General features: G+C 34.8%; 1 protein-coding gene across 1 annotated transcript; it reads right to left on the bottom strand.

The window, feature by feature from the left end:
• Positions 1-1,616: 1,616 nt before the first annotated feature.
• On the bottom strand, positions 1,617-2,576 carry monDomV1R1288 (vomeronasal 1 receptor monDomV1R1288). Its single transcript, NM_001166834.1, is given in 1 exon segment — positions 1,617-2,576. A coding segment is annotated over 1 exon segment (960 nt).
• Between the last annotated feature and the right edge of the window lie 17,568 nt (positions 2,577-20,144).

Raw genomic sequence — 20,144 nt, 5'->3', positions numbered from 1 at the left:
TTGGTTTTTTATTATTTAATGAATAAACATTTATTCCCTCTTTAATCTGTTTTCTCCAGGTTTCCTTGATACTCTCTTCCAGTGCTCCTCTTAACTGTCTGACTACCTATTCTTCACCTTTTTTTTTTTTGCTCCATATTTATTTAAGTCATCTCTAATCACCTTGACCATCCCACAACACTTTCTCATAGGCCCTCTTATTTTCATTCTACATTTTATACATAACCTCATGAGCTACAAGTAATTCAATTATCATGTCTTAGATGATGATTCTCAGAGTGACTTCTCCACCTTTTCCCTAACAACAACATTCAAATCCCCTTCTATTAGATATCTTCAACTCTGTCACATAGACATTTTAAACTCAACTGAACTTTTTCTCTCTCAAATAATTCTGCTTTTTCTTCCTATTACTATTGAGGATATCACCATCAAACAAATTAGCCAACATTACAACTGAGCATTAGATTTCACCTCCCTCTCACTTCCTATATCCAATAATGTGATTTAATTTTTAGATTTTATTTTGTTAAAGTATTTTGCCAATTCCCCCTTTTCTTCTCTGAAAAGCAGGTATATACATCACATCATGCATGTATTGTAAGAGCCTCCTCATTAGTTTCTCTGCCTCAAGACTTTTACTACTCTAGTTCATCATCCACTCAACTATCAAATTTATATTCTTAATGTACAGGTCTGATCATGTTATCCCTCTATTCAATAAATTCCATTTCCTTCTTATCACATTTAAAATCAAATACAGAATCCTCGAAGTGGCATTCAAAGTATTTCAAAACTGAAGCCATTCTGACCTTTCCAGATTGCTAAAACATTTACTCCTCTGCCTTTACAAATGACACTGCACTTTTGCTGTTTCTCTCAAAAGATACTATATTTCTAAATCATATTCTTTCCCCTGACACTACCTGGCTACCCATTCCCTTGAATTCAAATCTTTTTTTACATATATTCTCTGTCTTCTCTCAGAATTCAAGAGAAATCCCACTCTCCACAATAGGCCATTTCCAGTACCATGAAAATATTCCTATTAAGTTTATGTTGTATTTACACTATTTATTGTACATAATTCTATATTTGCTTCAATGTCTTTTTTGCCATTAAAATGTGAGCTTCTTTGGTTCAGAAATGATATTTTTGTCTTTCTTTTTTTTCCTATCATTTAACAACATAACTTGCACTTGTTGATCATTTTATTGCATATTATACTATTTTATGTTATTCACAAAAACCAGGAATTATACTTAGGACTTAATTAATTCATATGTTCTTAGCACAAAATCATGTAGCCTCTGTAGCAGTGATATCATATTTCTAGTTAAAGACTTTCATTTCACAAAGGAGGAAATTGTGGCATATAATGGTGATATAACTTACCAAGATGAGTTATCTAGTAAGAGTAAACTGAAAGTAGCCTGAGCCCTCATGATGATCATTTTCACACTGAGGGGTGAAAGAGAAAGATACGTCATTTCCAATCTAGATATGAGACAATAAATTCTTTCAAATATGGTTTAATAAAATTCCATGTTTATAATCTATATTTTTTTCTTTGACTGGAAAACCATAACACATGAAGTATTGAGGGGAGATTAGAATCAATAATTGACTAATGCATTCATGAAATCCTTGTGAAGCCTCTTCTCCTTCCCAGGTATAAAATGAAGTTTTCCAATACGACTATCACTGCCAATCAGCAATAAGGGAGAGAGGGCAGGGTAACATCCACCAAAAAAGGCTCCAATTGTTTCCACCTCAACTTTATTTTCAACACTATATGCCACATATAAGGTGCAACAGTTGTTGATCCAGTAGAATAAAACAAAACAGCTCACAAGCAAGAGAATGGTCTGAGTGGCCTTGATTTCAGGGAAGGATCTAGTGGAATTGCTATTGCTATAAATGTGCTGCACTTGCTTGCTATGTCTATAGAGGAGAAGCACCATGTGGGTACTGGACAATGCCATAAGCAAATGATAGATAAAGTCATGAACAGTCATACCAAACAAAAATGCAGCTGTAGATTCGTTCTCATTTAATGGTCTTACCCCGAAAATATGTGATATATACTTATACCTGGAAATATTGTCATTTTTTATTGCTTCACTGAGTTCAATGATCCTGATATAGATCAATGCATTTGTTACACAGAAAAAGAGGAAACAATGTAAAATGTATTTGTGGGCTTTGACTTTGATCCTTGCCCACACAGAGTTGTTGGGACTGATGATGATGGCCTGGAACATGCTCAGAAGGCTTGTTGTGCATACAGAAAATCCCCGTGAAATTCTATAAATGTACATGACTACTTTACACCCCAAATCACTCAAAACATTTCTCATCCCAAAACAAAACATGATTTCTGGAATGCCTCTGGTAAAAAGTGTTGCCATATTGGCCACAGTCAAATGAACAAGAATCAAATCCATGGGCTTCTTTTCTTGAGGCTTTTTGAAGGCGATACAAACATAAAGGACAAGCAGCAATGAATTCCCTACAATACCAATGGCACATTGTAAAAAGAAGGCCACACCAAAGATCAGCTCACTAGATATCATTTGTCTTCAAGGAGTCAGTAAATCTGATACCCCAAAGAATTGAAGAGCCTAAAAAGGGGAAGAAATAGACAACCTAAAAATGAAAGTAATGTGTTTGCATGACTTTCACAAACATCCCTTTTATGTCCCATTTCTTCCAGCTGTTTGAATATTGAAAATTGATTGAATTACATGTCGATGGTTAATAAGACCATAGATCTATATATAGATGATAAAACAATTACAAGGTATTATGATTCCCTCTCTTTGTAAATTAGAAATCTGAAATATAATGTAATAAATTTACTTGATAAATGTTACCAGAAGAACAGAGTAGTGCATGTCTTTTTTCTTTTCAATACACGATTCTACTTTAATTTTTCTTCTGGAAAGATACATTTTATATCTGTTGGAATCCACTGACTTCCGCAGGTAATAGTTGCATACTATTTAACATTTATAACACATCAAGGGGAGGCAACTGGGTATCTCAGTGGATTGAGAGCCAAGCCTATAGATGTGAGGTCCTAGGTTCAAATCTGGCCTCAGAAACTTTCCAAGTGTGTGACCCTGGGCAAGTCACTTGACCCCATTTGCCTAGCCCTAACAATTTTCTCCCTTGGAAATAATAAACAGTATTGATTCCAAGATGGCAGGTAAGGGTTTAAAAAAAAATCAAAGATTCCCTAGACAAATAAAATCAAAACACATAGTGATAATACTTTGCAAAGTTATGACACAGAGCCTCGCCACAGGGAAAAAAAAGTTACTAAATTTTAATTTCTTTCTGGACTTCCAATTTGCTCACAATTGTTTTTTCTCTCTACATGAGGTCCTCCAATTGGTTAATTGTGCCTATCTTTATTGTGGACATAATTACCTTGTAATACTTTCATATATCAAATGCTTTCATCAGGATTTTTATTTCCACCAGACTATCCTGAAATCCTTCTATGATGTCACTTGTGTGTTTTTGGTGATGATAGTGGTTTTATATATATGATCATAATTTTCTCTCAGAAAAGTTGAGAGCAATGTTTATTGTGGAACTCAATAAAATATGAGGGTGCATTAAATTGGAAAGATCAAGTTTAATTTTATTATTTTTATTTAGTTTAGTTTTATTGAAAATTATGTATATGTAGTGACTATCCTATTCTAATCCATTTCTTTATTATGTTTTGCAAAAATTCAGCACAAAAAATTATAATTTTATATATATAATTGGTGATAAAAATATCTCCATGTATCAGCACTTGATATAAAACTCAATTTCATATCCTCATTCATTCTTTGAAATGATATTGTCTGATTTTTTAAATATTACTTAAAATTTTGAAAAGTACTGTAATGTTACTACTTCCCAGAAAGTCTTTCAAATTCATTATCGTGCTAAGTAGTCATTAGAATAATAGAATTTGTGACATTAATTTTTTAATCTAGTTATTCCATCTATAATCATTTTCAAATGCCTCCAAAGTGATATATCTTATGGATTTAGAAAAATCAAAATATAATCCATATTCTCAAGCATTTTATGATCTAATAGAAAACACCTTATAAAAAAACAATATATAAGCAAACTGGATGCCAGAGAAGATTCAGAGTTGGAAGATGGAGTATCCTATTCACAAAACAAAAAGAAAAGTGTCACTGGACCAGAGAGTGCCTAGAGAAGACAGTTATAAGGTATAAGAATACTAGAAAGGTTTGGTCAAATAGATTATTAAAAGTATTAAAAACCCTGGTGATAGAAATCTACTGAACTTTATTGAGTAGGGGAGTGACTTGGTCAGACTTACACTATGTAAGATTGCTTTGTTAATTGAGTAGATCAAGGACTTGAAGTGGGAAGAGATTTGAGGTATGGAAACTAACTAGATGGCTATTGAAATAGTCCAGGAAGGAGCTGATGACCAAGATTTTAGCAGTGTCAGAAGAGAAAGAGTTTATTAATTTGAGATTATTAATACAGAGTTTAAGATGGGAGACTACAGAGCAGAAGAGAGGATTGACCTAAATAATGAGATTTGAGAATCATTTACATACAGATGACAAATGAATAACTGGAAATGGATACAATCAACAAGTGAATAACACAGAGGGTCAAGAGTAAAGGTAGGGTCCAGGACAGAGACCAATTGACTGCCCAAATTGAAAGGGCATGACTTGAATAAATATTCAGCAATAACCTACACAGGAGTAATTAGCATAACCTTGGGAAAGAACCAAAGAGAGCAGCAACATGAAAACCTAGAAAGAAGTGTATCAAGTAGTTGATCAATAGTGTCAGAGGCTGGAAAGAGATCAAGAAAGAGGAGGACTGAAAAATAAAGACCATTCTATTTTTTTGGCAATTAAGAGATTGTTAATAACTTTGTGGAGAGCAAGTTTCAATGATTGATGGAGTCAGAAGCCAGACTATGGAGCATTAAAAACAGAGGGAGAAGAGAGGCAAGAAGGCACATTTAGTCAAAAATGGGAAAAGAGACAAAGAACAAAAGCTAAAGGGATCTTTACTTTTGGAGATGTATAAGAAGTGATTGGGAATTGAGTTAGGAGAAAGTTAATTAAATGAACAGTGTGCTCAGAACTGTAGGTGAGTACATAGATGAGGATAAAGGAAGATTAGATTCCTCTCTCTTTGTAATCTTTCCATATTACCTGTGATGTGGAAGAATACTATGTGTGACAGAACACATGCCAATTAAAAATGATATACTTTGCTTTTCTGTGTTTAGAGGTACTAATGTGGCCTAGAATAATGTTTAGAGACAATTACTCTGAAAAAAAAAACCAAACACATTTCAAATGGAGAAACAGAGGGTTTTATTTAATGCAAAATAAGTTAATATTCACAAAATAAACTGATAGACATAGTTGCCCTTTTTGGTGGGTGAAAGATAGGGAATGAAGTGAAAAAGGAAAGAATTATAACTCATCAGATTACCAGTATGAAAAGAGGAAAGTGAATGGTAGAGGAATGTGAGGTTATTAATATTGAGAGAGCAAATGAGTCAAAAATATAAGACATAGTCAAGGGGGAAATGAAATAAGAAAAGTAGTCTAGAAAGAAGAGTCATTAAAAGAAGTAATGGTGTATGTGAAAAAGAGAAATGTTAAAACATGGAAATAGAGTGGCTTCAGGTTGGTTTCATTTGGTGAATTGTTAAGGTTCGGTAAGGCAAGAACTGGAATAACAATGACAGTAAAAATGATTCAATTAATTTGAACCTGTGATTAAAGCATTTACCCTGTTTAGAGAACTATACAGGGAATTAAAAATAATGGCAAGGGGAAAAATAAAGAATTCAAAAATGTTAGTGAAAATAAGAGATACAAAGTATTGACTAATAAAATGTTGATAAGAAGGCATGTTTAAAGAAACAAATGGAAAATATGGAAAAGGAAAATAGCATATTAGATAGGAGATATGAAAATATGTTCAGGAAAAGGTGAGGAGGAAAAAGAAAAAATGAAAAAATAAATGATTTTAAATCAAAATGAAAGGCAAAAAGTGAAGAGAAATGAGACAGCATAAATTTTTATTAAAACCTGTTATCTTCTTTAATACAGAAGATTACCAAAAATTATTTTTAATCATAGAAAATTGGAAGGAAAATCACAAATTGAACCTCACAAAATTAATTAAAATGTAATATTTGGCAATGAAAAAAATGAATAGTAAGAAAAAAATCAAGGAAAGGAAAAAGGCTAAAGAATAAAGGAATGATAAGACACGGCTCAGGTGCTTGAAAATGATATTATTAATTAAAGAAAGCCTACATTTGACTTCTATGCTAATGAAAGATTACAGGAACAACTATTATCTTTAAGCTTTCAATATTTTATGGAAGGTGGGGCAACTGGGTGGCTCAGTGAATTGAGAGTCACGCCTAGAGACAGGAGATCCTAGGTTCAAATCTGTCCTCAGATATTTCTCAGCTTTGTGACCCTGGGCAAGTCACTTGATCCCCATTGCCTAGCCTGTACCACTCTTCGGCCTTGGAACCAATACATAGTATTGGCTCAAAGATGGAAGATAATGGTTTTATATATATATATATTTTAAATTGGAACAAGAGCAATATTTTGGTAGAAAAATTCCAGCAGAATAAACATATTTGATAATTAAAACACTTCAAGAACAGCTGGATGAGTTAATCTGAGGTTCCCAACTTCCTTTTCAGGCAATCATTTATACAGCATAAGAAGAGAGATGAGATAAACTAGCACAGCAACACAATGGAAAATCAGAATATATTCCTGTCTCATGCTCTGTTCTCTTAATGTGAGACATAAAGTGATTGCATAAGATAGTTCTATCATGTAAATTAGATAATATAAACTACAGTTTGGAAAAATCTGTACTTCTTAGAAATGCATAGTAAAATAAGAGGACTATACTAAGAGCCAAAGAACTTGGATTTTATTCATACCTCTACTGAAATCTAGTGATGTGATTGTGGGCTAGTTATTTTTCCATTCTTGGTATTTTTTTTTTCACCTGTTAAATGGAAAAGCAATTATCTATTAATTTTCTCTTTTTACATGCTAACTGAATATTTTAAAGTACAAATTAGTCTGACCTGAAATAGGATATCACAATATTTCAAGTAGTGCATAAAACCTTTTAGAAGGTATGTCAAATGGAATAGATTTAATATGCACTGAGTTAACAAACACAATTTAGAACATGAAAGAATTATACTGATTACTGGATATATTGAAAATACTGTTGTGAGGGAGAGGGGATTATGAAGAAAAAATCCTTAAACTTAAGTATAACAAGGAGAAAAGAATTAATCAAAATATAAAGAAAAAGAGTGGGGGGTGGGGGATAAGAGGAAGTCAACATGGTAATAGTAATATTTCCTGGCATTAGACAAGGAGTGTGGCAGCATTAGGAAAAGGAGTGGAAACACAGAGAAAAACTTTAAAATAGAAGGAAATAGTTGAAGAAAACAAAGAAAAAGAAACAGAAGAAGAAAAATTGAAAAATTCTAAGTGTTAATTTGCAGGGGAGAGACTGTTTTGAGGGGGAAAAGTGAAAAAAAATATTTTTTTAGCCTAAAAGAGATATAGATTTGAAGAGATAATAATTACTCTTTGGGAAAAAAGTGGGGAAACATTTAAAGATACACCCAAATATAGAGAGTTTAAAAAAGATTAAAAAAATGAAAAAATAATATAGAAAACATGAATACACACATATATGCATATATATATATAAATTATTTTAAAATACATTTTATTGATATATTTAAAATATTAGAGTAAAAAGAAATTGAGATTATATTTACTCCATTTTGAAAGATTACAACTTCATATATAATATGTATTTACATATGGGAGAAAATGTGGGAAATGGAAACATTAGAAAAGAAAAAGAATGTATTTATTATATAAAAACATCTGTATAGCAGTGAAAAGAACAGAATAAAATGAGATTCTTAAGGAACTCTTCCCTATTCTTTCTCTATCTCAGAGCCCAGGAATTAAGAACCACTTACTGAATCCTTGTGTACTCCTTGGTATTCGTGGTAGACAACAACAGCCAGTGGTGGAGACAGGAACAGCTAGCACTCAAGATATAAGGACCTTAGTGCTCTCATAGTGAGGTCTCCCGCAGTCTAGGTCTGGGTGCCAAATCATATAGAAATGAACTCTATGAGTTCATCTTTTAATAGGTCTGTGATTATCATCACCTGCAAAAGCTTTGACACTGTCTGCATTGGGAATTTCCAACCTGTTCCCAACAATAACAAATGCATCTAATATATGAAAATCATCTCTATCACAATTAATTGCAATTATGCATTTCAAATGGAAAATTGCTCTCTGAGAAATGAGTTTTGAGGCTTAAATACCTTAACTGAAGAGTTTGATTTTAACTAGGGAAAATGAAGTTGATAGGAAAGAAGAGACACAACCATTTCTCACTTTTCTTACTCTTGGGAGATATTGTGCTGTCAATTATTATCCATTTACATCAAATGAGGAAAAATTTAATTCCTAAAAGAACGATGAGAAAACTATTCATCCCTAGTTCTGATCTTTCTGATAAATATACATCCTCTATGACAGGGACAAAAGAAATAAAATTGGACAATATTTTAAATCTATTGCAGTCAAACCCCTTCATTTTAGAGATGAAAAAACTAAGAGTAAATGAAGATAAGTGATATGCCTAAGGTCACACTAGTAAGAATCATCAGAAGCAGGATTGGAACTCAAGTTCTTTTGCGCCTAAGACAATTGTGGAGGAAGGGTCAACAGATTATTCTGAGCTGTGCTTGGCCAATCCATCCTATTCCCACACATTTTACTGAGCAAACTGGAGGATAAGTTATCAGTATGAGTTCTGATGTCTTATCAATAATATGGGTTACCTTTTGATATAGGGCCTCTGTTTTATCCAAACTATTCAATATATCATTAGTATAGTTGTGTATGTCTATTCTCATAAGAAAGGAAGCCCTTTTGAATCCTCTATTCATGATAATATGGAAAGAAAAGGGAGAATTTAAGTAGTGCTGGATGAATGTTCCATATATGGTGAATTCCTTTCAATGTGAATACAAAGTAATTCTGAATAATCTCAGTCACAGGAATAGACTGATAATGTTTGGTGAAGTCACTAACTTGTAACATGGACCACATAGTATCAGTTACAGGCAATTGTATTTATGATCGTTTGATATTAAGGTTGTTTAGTGCAAGAAAATTTGGGTAAGGGAAGTTTTAGGGTTTTACAATAAATTCAGTACAATAAATGTATGAACAAAACCATTACAAAGAAATTTGAAGCTTAATGATAATACTACTTACTCTTGCTAAGTTAAACTTATACAATTTAAACTTTACTCTCTGCAAATGAAGCTCAAGTCTATTCCTGAGTATAACTGTCTATGCTAGGCTTAACTTAACTTACTCTTGTTCTATTCCTTATTAATTATAACTATTTTCTAAATCCCTAGCCTAATCTATAATCTAATTTTATGTACAACATATATACATGCTATACTAAATATTTACAGACTCTATCACTGTTACTAACCTAAATATAGCATATATTTTATAGAGATTATTTACATATAATACAATAATATACATAGTTCCCTAATCTTGATGTCAGTCAAATAGAAATATCTGTTGATCTTTCTATTTGCCCAAGATCTTATGGAACTAACTATATGCATATTTATAATTTGTATAAATATCATTTCAGACACTCTTTTATTTACATGAGATCTCCCAATATATGCCAGTTTGTGATTTTGTGTTTTGCGTCTAATACTGTTGTGTGGAACGAATACTTATCAAGTTTATTCAGATTTCCACTTCTCATGTTGACTGATAGATCTCTTCTTTCTTCCACATTATTTAGTGTTGCATGCTATTTCCCAAATATGTGAAATTAATTTTGTTTCATGATTTCACCACACTCTGTCTTACATATAAGTTCTGCTTTCCATCTGTCCTCTTTTTATTAAACAAATTTACAAACTTCAGTCTTAGCTGTCCATTTCAGCTTTTTTTCTTTGTTTCTTTTCACTAGCAGCTTTTCTTGATGCTTTTCCTCTGGGATGCTTTAAAATCTATTCCTCTAGGATGCTTTAAAAACCTCTGAACTAGAAATTTGTCTTCTTCTCATCACTCTGGTATGCTGGACTTCTGGGACGTCTCTGTTTCAAACATTATGTGTTACAATTGTTTCTTTGCGGAGTATTTTTTGATGTTAATCAGTGTTTGTTTTCATTTCTCCGTACTACCTTTTGTCTAATTATCTTCTTCTGTTATGTCTGTTACAGTGATGTTGGATTTTTCTATTTTTATGTGAGAACAGTGGAACCTTTAGTCTTTCCCAGAAATTTTTATAGATGTTGGGTAGTAAGCAAAACTTCATGTGGACCAGTCCATTTTATGTCTATAGCCAATTTTCTATGGAAAAATTTTATATATATTTTATCTCCTGGTTTGATATTGTGGGAAATTGTAATCCAGGGCTGCTGTTTTTTGTATCAAACCCATTTCATGCAACTCTGATGTTCTTGTTTGTAAAGCTTGTATATGTTTTGTTAATTGACAATCTGGTTTGTGAGAAGTTCTAAGTCAGATAAAGGAATGTGTGATGGGATCATTAAGTTGTTTACTTCTTCCTCTGTTTGTTTTCTTATTTTTTTAAACTCTTCATATTCTTTTATTCACCAATCTTTCAACAGAGCATACCCAAATGTTTTTGTCAGCCTTCTTTACAGAAGCAAAAACAAACAAACCCCAAAACAAAGGAAGGACCTATTGATAGTGGAATGGTGGACCAGATTGTGGTATGTAAATGTAATGGAAAATTATTGCACCATGATAAATGATGAAAGAAATTCATGAAACATTGGAAGACTTGTAGGAACTGATACAAAGGGAAGAACAAAGAATCAGGAAACAAAATATGTGATATCAACAGCAATGTAAATAAAATTTTAAAAATATCAAGACATCTGAATTTATATTTAAATAGAAGGATAATTTTGGTTCCAGGGGACAAATAATAAAAACATGGTGATACTCTTGGTAAAAACGTAGAGGATCACAGGTATAGAATATTACATATATCCTCAAAGTTGGCCACTGCACTATTTAGTTTTGTTTAATATTTTTTCACAACAATGATCCTGATGATGATGGAGATGATATAATGATTATGATGATGGTATCTGAGTTTTATTTAGTGCTTTAATTGTATATATATGTATATATATATGTATATATTACCTTATTAGTTTCAACTTTCTTTGAGTTACATGTTTAGCCATAATTATTTTTGTATTTGGCACTAGAGACTATATATTCTAATTGGTGGGAGAGGAAAGGAATGTTTTTTTTTTTTACAATATTTTATTTGATCATTTATAAGCATTATTAGTTCAAGACAAAGATCATTTTCTTTTCCTCCCCCCCATTCCCCATAGCCGACGTGTGATTCCACTGGGTATCACATGTGTTCTTGATTCGAACCCATTGTCATGTTGTTAATATTTGCATTAGAGTTTCATTTAGAGTCTCTCCTCTGTCACATTCCCCTCAACCGCTGTAGTCAGGCAGTTCCTTTTCCTTGGTGTTTCTACTCCCACAGTTTATCCTCTGCTTATGAATAGTGTTTTTTCTCCTAGATCCCTGCAGATTGCTCAGGGACATTACACCACCCCTAATGGAGAACTCCATTTCTTTCCATTATACCACAGTGTATTAGTCTCTGTGTACAATGTTCTCCTGGATCTGCTCCTTTCTCTCTGCATCACTTCCTGGAGGTCATTCCAGTCTCCATGGAATTCCTCTACTTTATTATTCCTTTTAGCACAATAGTATTCCATCACCAACATATACCACAATTTGTTCAGCCATTCCCCAATTGATGGGCATCCCCTCATTTTCCAATTTTTGGCCACCACAAAGAGTGCAGCTATGAATATTCTTGTACAAGTCTTTTTCCTTATTATCTCCTTGGGGTACAAACCAAGCAGTGCTATAGCTGGATCAAAGGGCAGACATTCTTTTATCACCATTTGGGCATAGTTCCAAATTGCCCTCCAGAATGGCTGGATCAATTCACAACTTCACCAGCATTGAATTGGTGTCCACACTTTGCCACATCCTCCAGCAATCATTATTTTCCATAGCTGTCATGTTAGCCAATCTGCTAGGTGTGAAGTGATACCTCAGAGTTGTTTTGATTTGCTTCTCTCTTATTATAAGAGATGTAGAGCACTTTTTCATGTGCTTATTAATAGTTTTGATTTCTTTGGCTGCAAACTGCCTGTTCATGTCCCTTGCCCAATTGTCAATTGGAGAATGGCTTGATTTTTTGTACAATTGATTTAGTTCTTTATAAATTTGAGTAATTAACCCTTTGTCAGAAGTTTTTATGAAGATTGCTTCCCAATTTGTTGCTACCCTTCTGATTCTGGTTACATTGGTTTTGTTTGTACAAAAACTTTTTAATTTGATGTATTCCAGATTATTTATTTTGCATTTTGTAACTCTTTCTAAGTCTTGCTTGGTTTTGAAGTCTTTCCCTTCCCAAAGGTCTGACATGTATGCTATTCAGTGTTCTCCTAATTTTCTTATAGATTGCTTCTTTATGTTCAAGTCATTCACCCATTTTGAATTTATCTTGGTGTTGGGTGTGAGGTGTTGATCTAAACCTAATCTTTCCCACACTGTCCTCCAATTTTCCCAGCAGTTTTTATGAAATAGTGGATTTTTTTTTCCCAAAAGCTGGGGTCCTTGGGCTTGTCATATACTGTCTTGCTGAGGTTGCTTGCCCCCAGTCTATTCCACTGATCCTCCTTTTTGTCTTTTAGTAAGTACCAGATTGTTTTGCTGACTGCTGCTTTATAATGTAGTCTGAGATCTGGGACTGCAAGGCCCCTTTCCTTGGTATTTTTTTTTCATTATTTCCCTGGATATCTTTGATTTTTTGTTCTTCCAAATGAACTTTGTTATGGTTTTTTCTAAATCAGTAAAACAAATTTCTGAAAGTTCCATGGGTATGGCATTAAATAGATAAATGAGTTTGGGTAGAATGTTCATTTTTATTATATTGACTCATCCTACCCATGAGCAGTTAATATTTTGCCAATTGCTCAAGTCTAGTTTTAGTTGTGCGGAGAGTGTTTTGTAGTTTTGTTCATATAGTTCCTGTGTTTGTCTCTGGAGATAGATTCCTAAGTATTTTATTCTGTCTAAGGTAATTTTGAATGAGATTTCTCTTTCTAGTTCTTGCTGCTGAGCTGTGTTGGAAATATATAGAAATGCTGATGATTTATGTGGGTTTATTTTGTATCATGCAACTTTGCTAAAGTTGTTGATTATTTCGATTAGCTTTTTGGTTCAATCTCTAGGATTCTTTAAGTAGACCATCATGTCATCTGCAAAGAGCGATAACTTGGTCTCCTCCTTGCCTATTTTAATGCCTTCAATTTCTTTTTCTTCTCTAATTGCTACTGCTATTGTTTCTAATACAATGTCAAATAATAGAGGTTACAATGGGCATCGTTGTTTCACTCCTGATCTTAATGGGAATGGATTTAATTTATCCCCATTGCAGATGATATTAGTTGATGGTTTTAGATATATACTGTTTATTAATTTTAGGAACGACCCTTCTATTCCTATGCTTTCTAGTGTTTTTAGTAGCAATGGGTGTTGTATTTTATCAAAGGTTTTTTCTGCATCTATTGAGATAATCATGTGGTTCTTGTTGGTTTGCTTGTTGATACTGTCAATTATGTGGATAGTTTTCCTAATATTGAACCAGCCCTGCATCCCTGGTATAAATCCTACTTGATTATGGTGGATGACCCTTCTTATCACTTGCTGGTGTCTTTTTGTTAGTATCCTATTTAAGATTTTTGCAACTATATTCATCAGGGAGATTGGTCTATAATTTTCTTTCTCTGTTTTTGGCCTGCCGGGCTTTGAAATTAGTACCATATTTGTGTCATCAAAGGAATTTGGTAGAACTCCCTCTTTGCTTTTTATGTCAAATAGTTTGTATAGTATTGGAGTTAGCTGTTCTTTGAATGTTTGATAGATTTCACTGGTGAATCCATCAGGCCCTGGGGATTTTTTCTTCGGAAGTTCTTTGATGGCCTGTTGGATTTCTTTTTCTGATAAGGGATTCTTTAAAAAATCTATTTCTTCTTTTGTTAGTCTAGGCAATTTATATTTTTGTAAATATTCATCCATATCACCTAGGTTGGTATATTTATTTCCATATAGTTGGGCAAAGTGGTTTTTAATGATTGCCTTAATTTCCTCTTCATTGGAGGGGAGATCCCCCTTTTCATCCTTGATGCTTTTAATTTGCCTTTCTTCTTTCCTTTTTTTAATTAGATTGACCAGTACTTTGTCTATTTTGTCTGTTTTTTCAAATTACCAGCTTCTAGTCTTGTTTAGTAGCTCAATAGTTCTGTCACTTTCGATTTTATTAATTTCTTCCTCAGTTTTTAGGATCTCTAGTTTGGTTTTCTTCTGGGGGGTTTTAATTTGTTCTTTCTTAAGGTTTTTGATTTGCATTTCCAATTCCTTGATCTCTGTCGTCCCTAATTTGTTAATATATTCAGTCAGGGATATGAATTTTTCTCTAAATACTGCCTTGGCTGCATCCCATAAGGTTTGAAACGATGTCTTGCCATTGTCATTTTCCTCAATGAAATTATTAATTGTTTCTATGATTTCTTCTCTAACAAAACGATTTTGGAGTATCATATTATTTAATTTCCAATTAATTTTATATTTGGCTCTCCATGTACCCTTACCAATCAATATTTTTATTGCCTTGTGATCTGAAAAGGCTGTATTTATTATTTCTGCTTTTCTGCATTTGAGTGCCATATTTCTGTGACATAGTGTATGATCTATTTTTGTGAATGTGCCATGTGGTGCTGAAAAGAAGGTTTATTCCTTTTTGTCCGTATTTATTTTTCTCCATATGTCTATTAACTCTAATTTTTCTAAGATTTCATTTACCTCTTTTACCTCTTTCTTATTTATTTGTTGATTTGATTTATCTAAATTTGATAAGGTTGGTTCAAGTCTCCCACTAATATGGTTTTACTGTCTATTTCCTCCTCCAATTCTCCTAGTTTCTCTATTAAAAATTTAGATGCCATACCATTTGATGCATACATGTTCTTTAGTGATATTTCCTGATTGTCTATACTCCCTTTTAACAAAATATATTTACCTTCCCTATCCCTTTTGATCAGGTCTATTTTTGCTTTGGCTTTGTCAGATATCATGATTGCAACTCCTGCCTTCCTTCTATCAGTTGAGGCCCAAAAGGTCTTACTCCAACCTTTAATTATAACCTTGTGAGTGTCAACCCGTCTCATATGTGTTTCTTGAAGACAACATATGGTAGGGTTTTGGGTTCTAATCCAATCTGCTATTTGTCTACGTTTTATGGGTGAGTTCATCCCATTCACGTTCAATGTTATGATTGTCATTTGTGGATTTCCTGGCATTTTGATATCTTCCCCTAGTTCTGACCTTTCTTCTTTAGCTATCTACTTTTGAACCAGTGATTTACTTTAGGTCAGTCCCCCTAGTAACCTCCCATGAGATGCTTCCCATTCTAGCCCCTCCCTTTTTATGCTCCCTTCCTTGGCCCCCTCTCCTTCCCTCCCTTTTTATACTCACTTCCCCCACCCACTCCTTAATTTTCCTTTCTTTCTTGCCCTATTGGATAAGATAGAATTCAGGATCCCACTGGATCTAGATGTTCTTCCCTCTCAGATTTGATTTCACTGAGAGTAAGGTTTAAGTAATTCCACTTCATGCTCTTTTCCTCTCCTTCTCATATGAGAGTTCTTCCCCTCCCCTTCCCATGTGTATCTTTATATGGGAATGATTATCCCCCCCTATTTCTTGAAGTAAATCTTAGTGTTATCAACAGTTTCCCCCTCCCTTTTCCTTTCTTTGCTCCCACTTTCCCCAAATCTTCTTAATGCCCCAATATTTCCCTATGCATCTTTCTTCTAACTACTCTTATGATGCATACAATTTTTGAGAGTTACACAAAACATTTTCCCCACATATTAATATATTTATTTTGATGTAAATGTAGTCCTTATGGAAGAGAGTTTGACTTAAAGAAAAAGATAAGATTTATCTCCTTTTCCCTAATGAGATTAGCTTTCCCTGGGTTGAATTTAGTATGCCTTGAGGCAAGGACTTTTTTCGTGGGACTCGGATGGAAGGATCCAGCCAGCAGGTTACAAGCTCCCCCCTCTCTCTCTGTTTCCATGCTGTCTGGGTGCCCCCTCAAGTGGGTTAGGTTGTTTTTAGGATGTGGCCTACAGAATAGCCGGCTCCTGAGGCCCTTTTGCCAGTCCTGAGGGTTGCTGTTGTTTCCAAAGACCCTGCTCTCTGAGGGTGAGCAGCTGCGACTTCCCAGGGCTCAGGGCTAGGGCTCCTGATAAGAAGATTAGCTTTCCCTGGGTTGAACTGAGATTTGGATAGAAGGTTCCAGCCAGGGGGTTATGAGCACCCCTGTCTCTCCCTATTCCCCGACACTGGTTCAGGTTGTTTTCAGGGTGAGTCCTTCAGAATTGCCAGTTCTGGGGTCCTTTTGCCAGCCGTGCAGGTTACTGTTGTTTCCAAAGACCCTGCTCTTTGACGGGGAGGAGCCGTGACTTCCCAGAGCTCCCAGGGCTCCTGATAAGAAGATTAGCTTTCCCTGGGTTGAATTGAGTGTGCCCTGAGGCAGGGAACTGAGACTCTCTTAGATGGAGGGATCCAGCCAGGGGGTAACAAGCTCCCCCCGTCTCTCTGTTTCCCTGCTTTCTGGGTGTCCCCTCAAATGGGTCAGGTTGTTTTCAGTATGTGGCATTCAGAATAGCTGGATCCCGAGGCCCTTTTGCCAGTCCTGAGGGTTACTGTTGTTTCAGAAGTCCCTGCTCTCTGAGGGGGAGGGGCCACAGCTTCTTGGAGCTACAAGGGCTGCTCCCAGGGGGTTATGAGCTCCCCGTCCCTCTCTGTTTCCCTGCTGTCTGGGTGTCCTCTTGACTGGGTTAGGTTGTTTTCAGGAAGCAGCCTTCAGAATACCAGGCCTTGGGGCTCTGAGGTTGCCTCTGCTGCCTTGGACTCCGACTCGGCGCTCTGGGTTGGGGACGATGGTCCTAGGACCTTCCTTCTGCCAACCCTTAGGTCCGAGTAGTCTCAGGTTCTGCCTTTTGGGGGGGGGGGTACCTTTTGGTCCAGATCTAGGTCCATGAGGAGGACTCCCAGGGTCTATGCTGTTGATCTTTTTGAATTTCGGTGCCCTAGGAGCATTTGGTTTGAGATTGGTAAGGAAGGCTTTCAGGAGATCTGAACTTTAGCTTTCTCTAAGCCGTCATCTTGACCGGAAGTCTCTGGGAGTAAAATTCTTAAGAGTAGTTGCCATAGATTCTACTATTTGACTATAGCCAATAACTAATTAGTTAGCTTCTTTTAAAACTTTGTACATATTTCCACTTCACTGAGTTTTAAACTTTGTCATGTCAGACTGAACAGGAAGCCAGTTCTGTCTCACTACTTGCATCAATTTCTTGAGTGGGCTGTCAGGTGGAATAGAGTCTAGCTCCCTACTCTTTTTGCTTTCTATCAAATTAACAACCTTTTTAACTAGCTTAAGAATTTCACTTGCACATAAATAAAATAAGGAAATAGAAAGTTCAGTATATGTAGATGCATGTCTGTGTGAGTTTGGCTATGGCACACAGGACACCAACTGGTCTTGTATGGGTGTATTTAGCCATTGTTAAATGCTTTTGGTGATCAAATAAAAAAGTTTAATGGCTTCTTTCAGAGTTGCATTATTCATAACAGTTTAAAAACTGAAAAATGGAACAGACAATGACAAAACCAAAAAAGAAAAAGACCAGAAGTGAAATTATTCCTTCTTGCTGAACAATTGAGTCACTATAAGAGTAAAATTTACTCTGAGCCTTTCACTGAAAACAAAAAAGAAAATTTCCGAGTCTTCATTGCTATCTCGTAGATGAGAAAGACTTTCCTTTAGGTAAAACAGAGCTCTGTTATCAGGGATATTTTAGAAACTTGATTTCTCATCCAGATAACCTTCCTCAGAATGAGGGCATTCTTTAGTCACAAAATATTTAGTTTTAGACCAAGTCCAATTTTAATTAGTTCAATTTATTTAGTCCAATTTTCCTTAGTATGAGGGAGCTCTTGGCCACAGAAACTTTGTGGGCTCATTAACTTCCTAAAATTGTATTAAATTTTAATAAGAAGAAAATTCAGCAGTCTATAAGTCACAAATAGACCTAAAACCAGAAAACCAAGAAAAATAAGCAACAGACGAAATGAGGGCAAAGAACCCACAATGGAAAAAATGAAAGGATCCTTCTAAGGATGGAGTCTCACCTGAATCCAGAAGGAGAGATTGATGTGGAAAAGGAGTCCAGAACTAGAGTCCCTCTGGGAGAGATTCAGGCAATCTTGGAGGCTCACATGAGTGTTCCATGCCTAAAGTCCAGATCCCAGTTCCAAATTTTGCCTTTCATAAAAATAAGATGGTAGGAGACTCTTCTGGGTAAAGATCTGACTTTATTGTGACAGAGAAAATCACATAGCTAGAGGTATGCAGATTTCCTCCAAATTAAAACCCAAGATCCTGACATTAACAGATTTTTTTTTCAAATTTTTTCATTTGTTTATTTGGGTTTTTGTTCTAGGTTTCATATGATTATTCTCTTACAAAAATGAATAATATGGAAATGTGTTTTTCATATTAATACATGTATAACAGATCAAATTGCTTGCCACCTCTGGAAGGAGTGAGAGAAGGGAAGGAGTCAATTTTGATAAATCACTTCAGAAAACTTTTGCAGAAATTTGTTATTATATATAATTGGTAAAAAAATATTTCAACATTTATTTTTCTTCCCTATAAGGTGCAAGATATTGAAATCATCATTGTAAACCATGAAAAGATAATTACAATATATTTAATAGGTGGAACTCAGAGGCAGATAGAGATAGAGATCCAGTCTCAGAATTAGGAAGACCTGGGTTGAGTCCTATTCCTGATATATACTGTCTGTGCAACCTTAGACCTGTCCTTTAACTTCTTAATTTTCCTGTAAATTTCCACTGCAAGATGGAGAACCCTTACCCTCCTGATGTAGTAGAGATATCTATTCAACAGTGAAATCTCAGACCTGGACTACTGCATTAAAAAAAAAAAAGAATTACAAGACTCTGTGATAGATGTTGCGAATAATTTATGTGTAAGGACAAAAAAATACAAAACATCCCCATGTATTCATATTGGTGATGCAAGATCCTTGAGATACTGGTAGATTTTTAAAGGCAAAAAGAAGAACTTACAGAGTTGGGATTATGACATAAAAGAATCATCCTTGATGTGAGTAATAGTGACCCAAGATCATGAATAAGTCAGAATACTTTTGGTGTGAGCTTCTTTCCAGATCATTCTGGCATAGTATATCTCAACTTCCATGAACACTTTAAGGGTCCTTAGCCTACAAAGCTCCAGCTTTCTAAGGGCTCCTGTCCTCCATGACCTGTAGGTAACCTTCTTGTCACTGTAGCCACTTATATAAATTAGTTTGCTATAAAGGGCATTATAAAATAGATTCATATACCTAGGATTAATATAGTAAATTCTGTATTCTTAAATTAAATTGTTGTTTGACTTAAATATATTAATTGGTGGTCACCAGGGATTTAATTTCTAAATCCCAAATGAATTAATATAGTAAACTGGAATTTATGGTAGTTTATTTGCAATAGGGAGAAGATATTAAGGAACTTAGAAATCAGTAGAGAGGGAGAGAGAGCTCTGGCTTCCTCAGAGCCAGGTAGTAATTCTAAGACCCTAATCAGGAAAAAGAGTCTCAAGATGATGGGCCTTTCTGGGAGGTTTATACCTCCAGAAAGGCAGGATCACTAAGTCAACTTTTCATTCACCAAAAGTGACCGTCTAAAAGGAAAGCAGTCTGAGATCTCCTGCACAAGCTCCTCCAGGGGTTCAGTTCCACAGCCAACTCTGAGTGT

The sequence above is a fragment of the Monodelphis domestica genome, chromosome 2 (genome assembly GCF_027887165.1).
Source record: "Monodelphis domestica isolate mMonDom1 chromosome 2, mMonDom1.pri, whole genome shotgun sequence".
Taxonomy (NCBI): domain Eukaryota; kingdom Metazoa; phylum Chordata; class Mammalia; order Didelphimorphia; family Didelphidae; genus Monodelphis; species Monodelphis domestica.
This window is presented reverse-complemented; position numbering and strand designations above follow the sequence as displayed.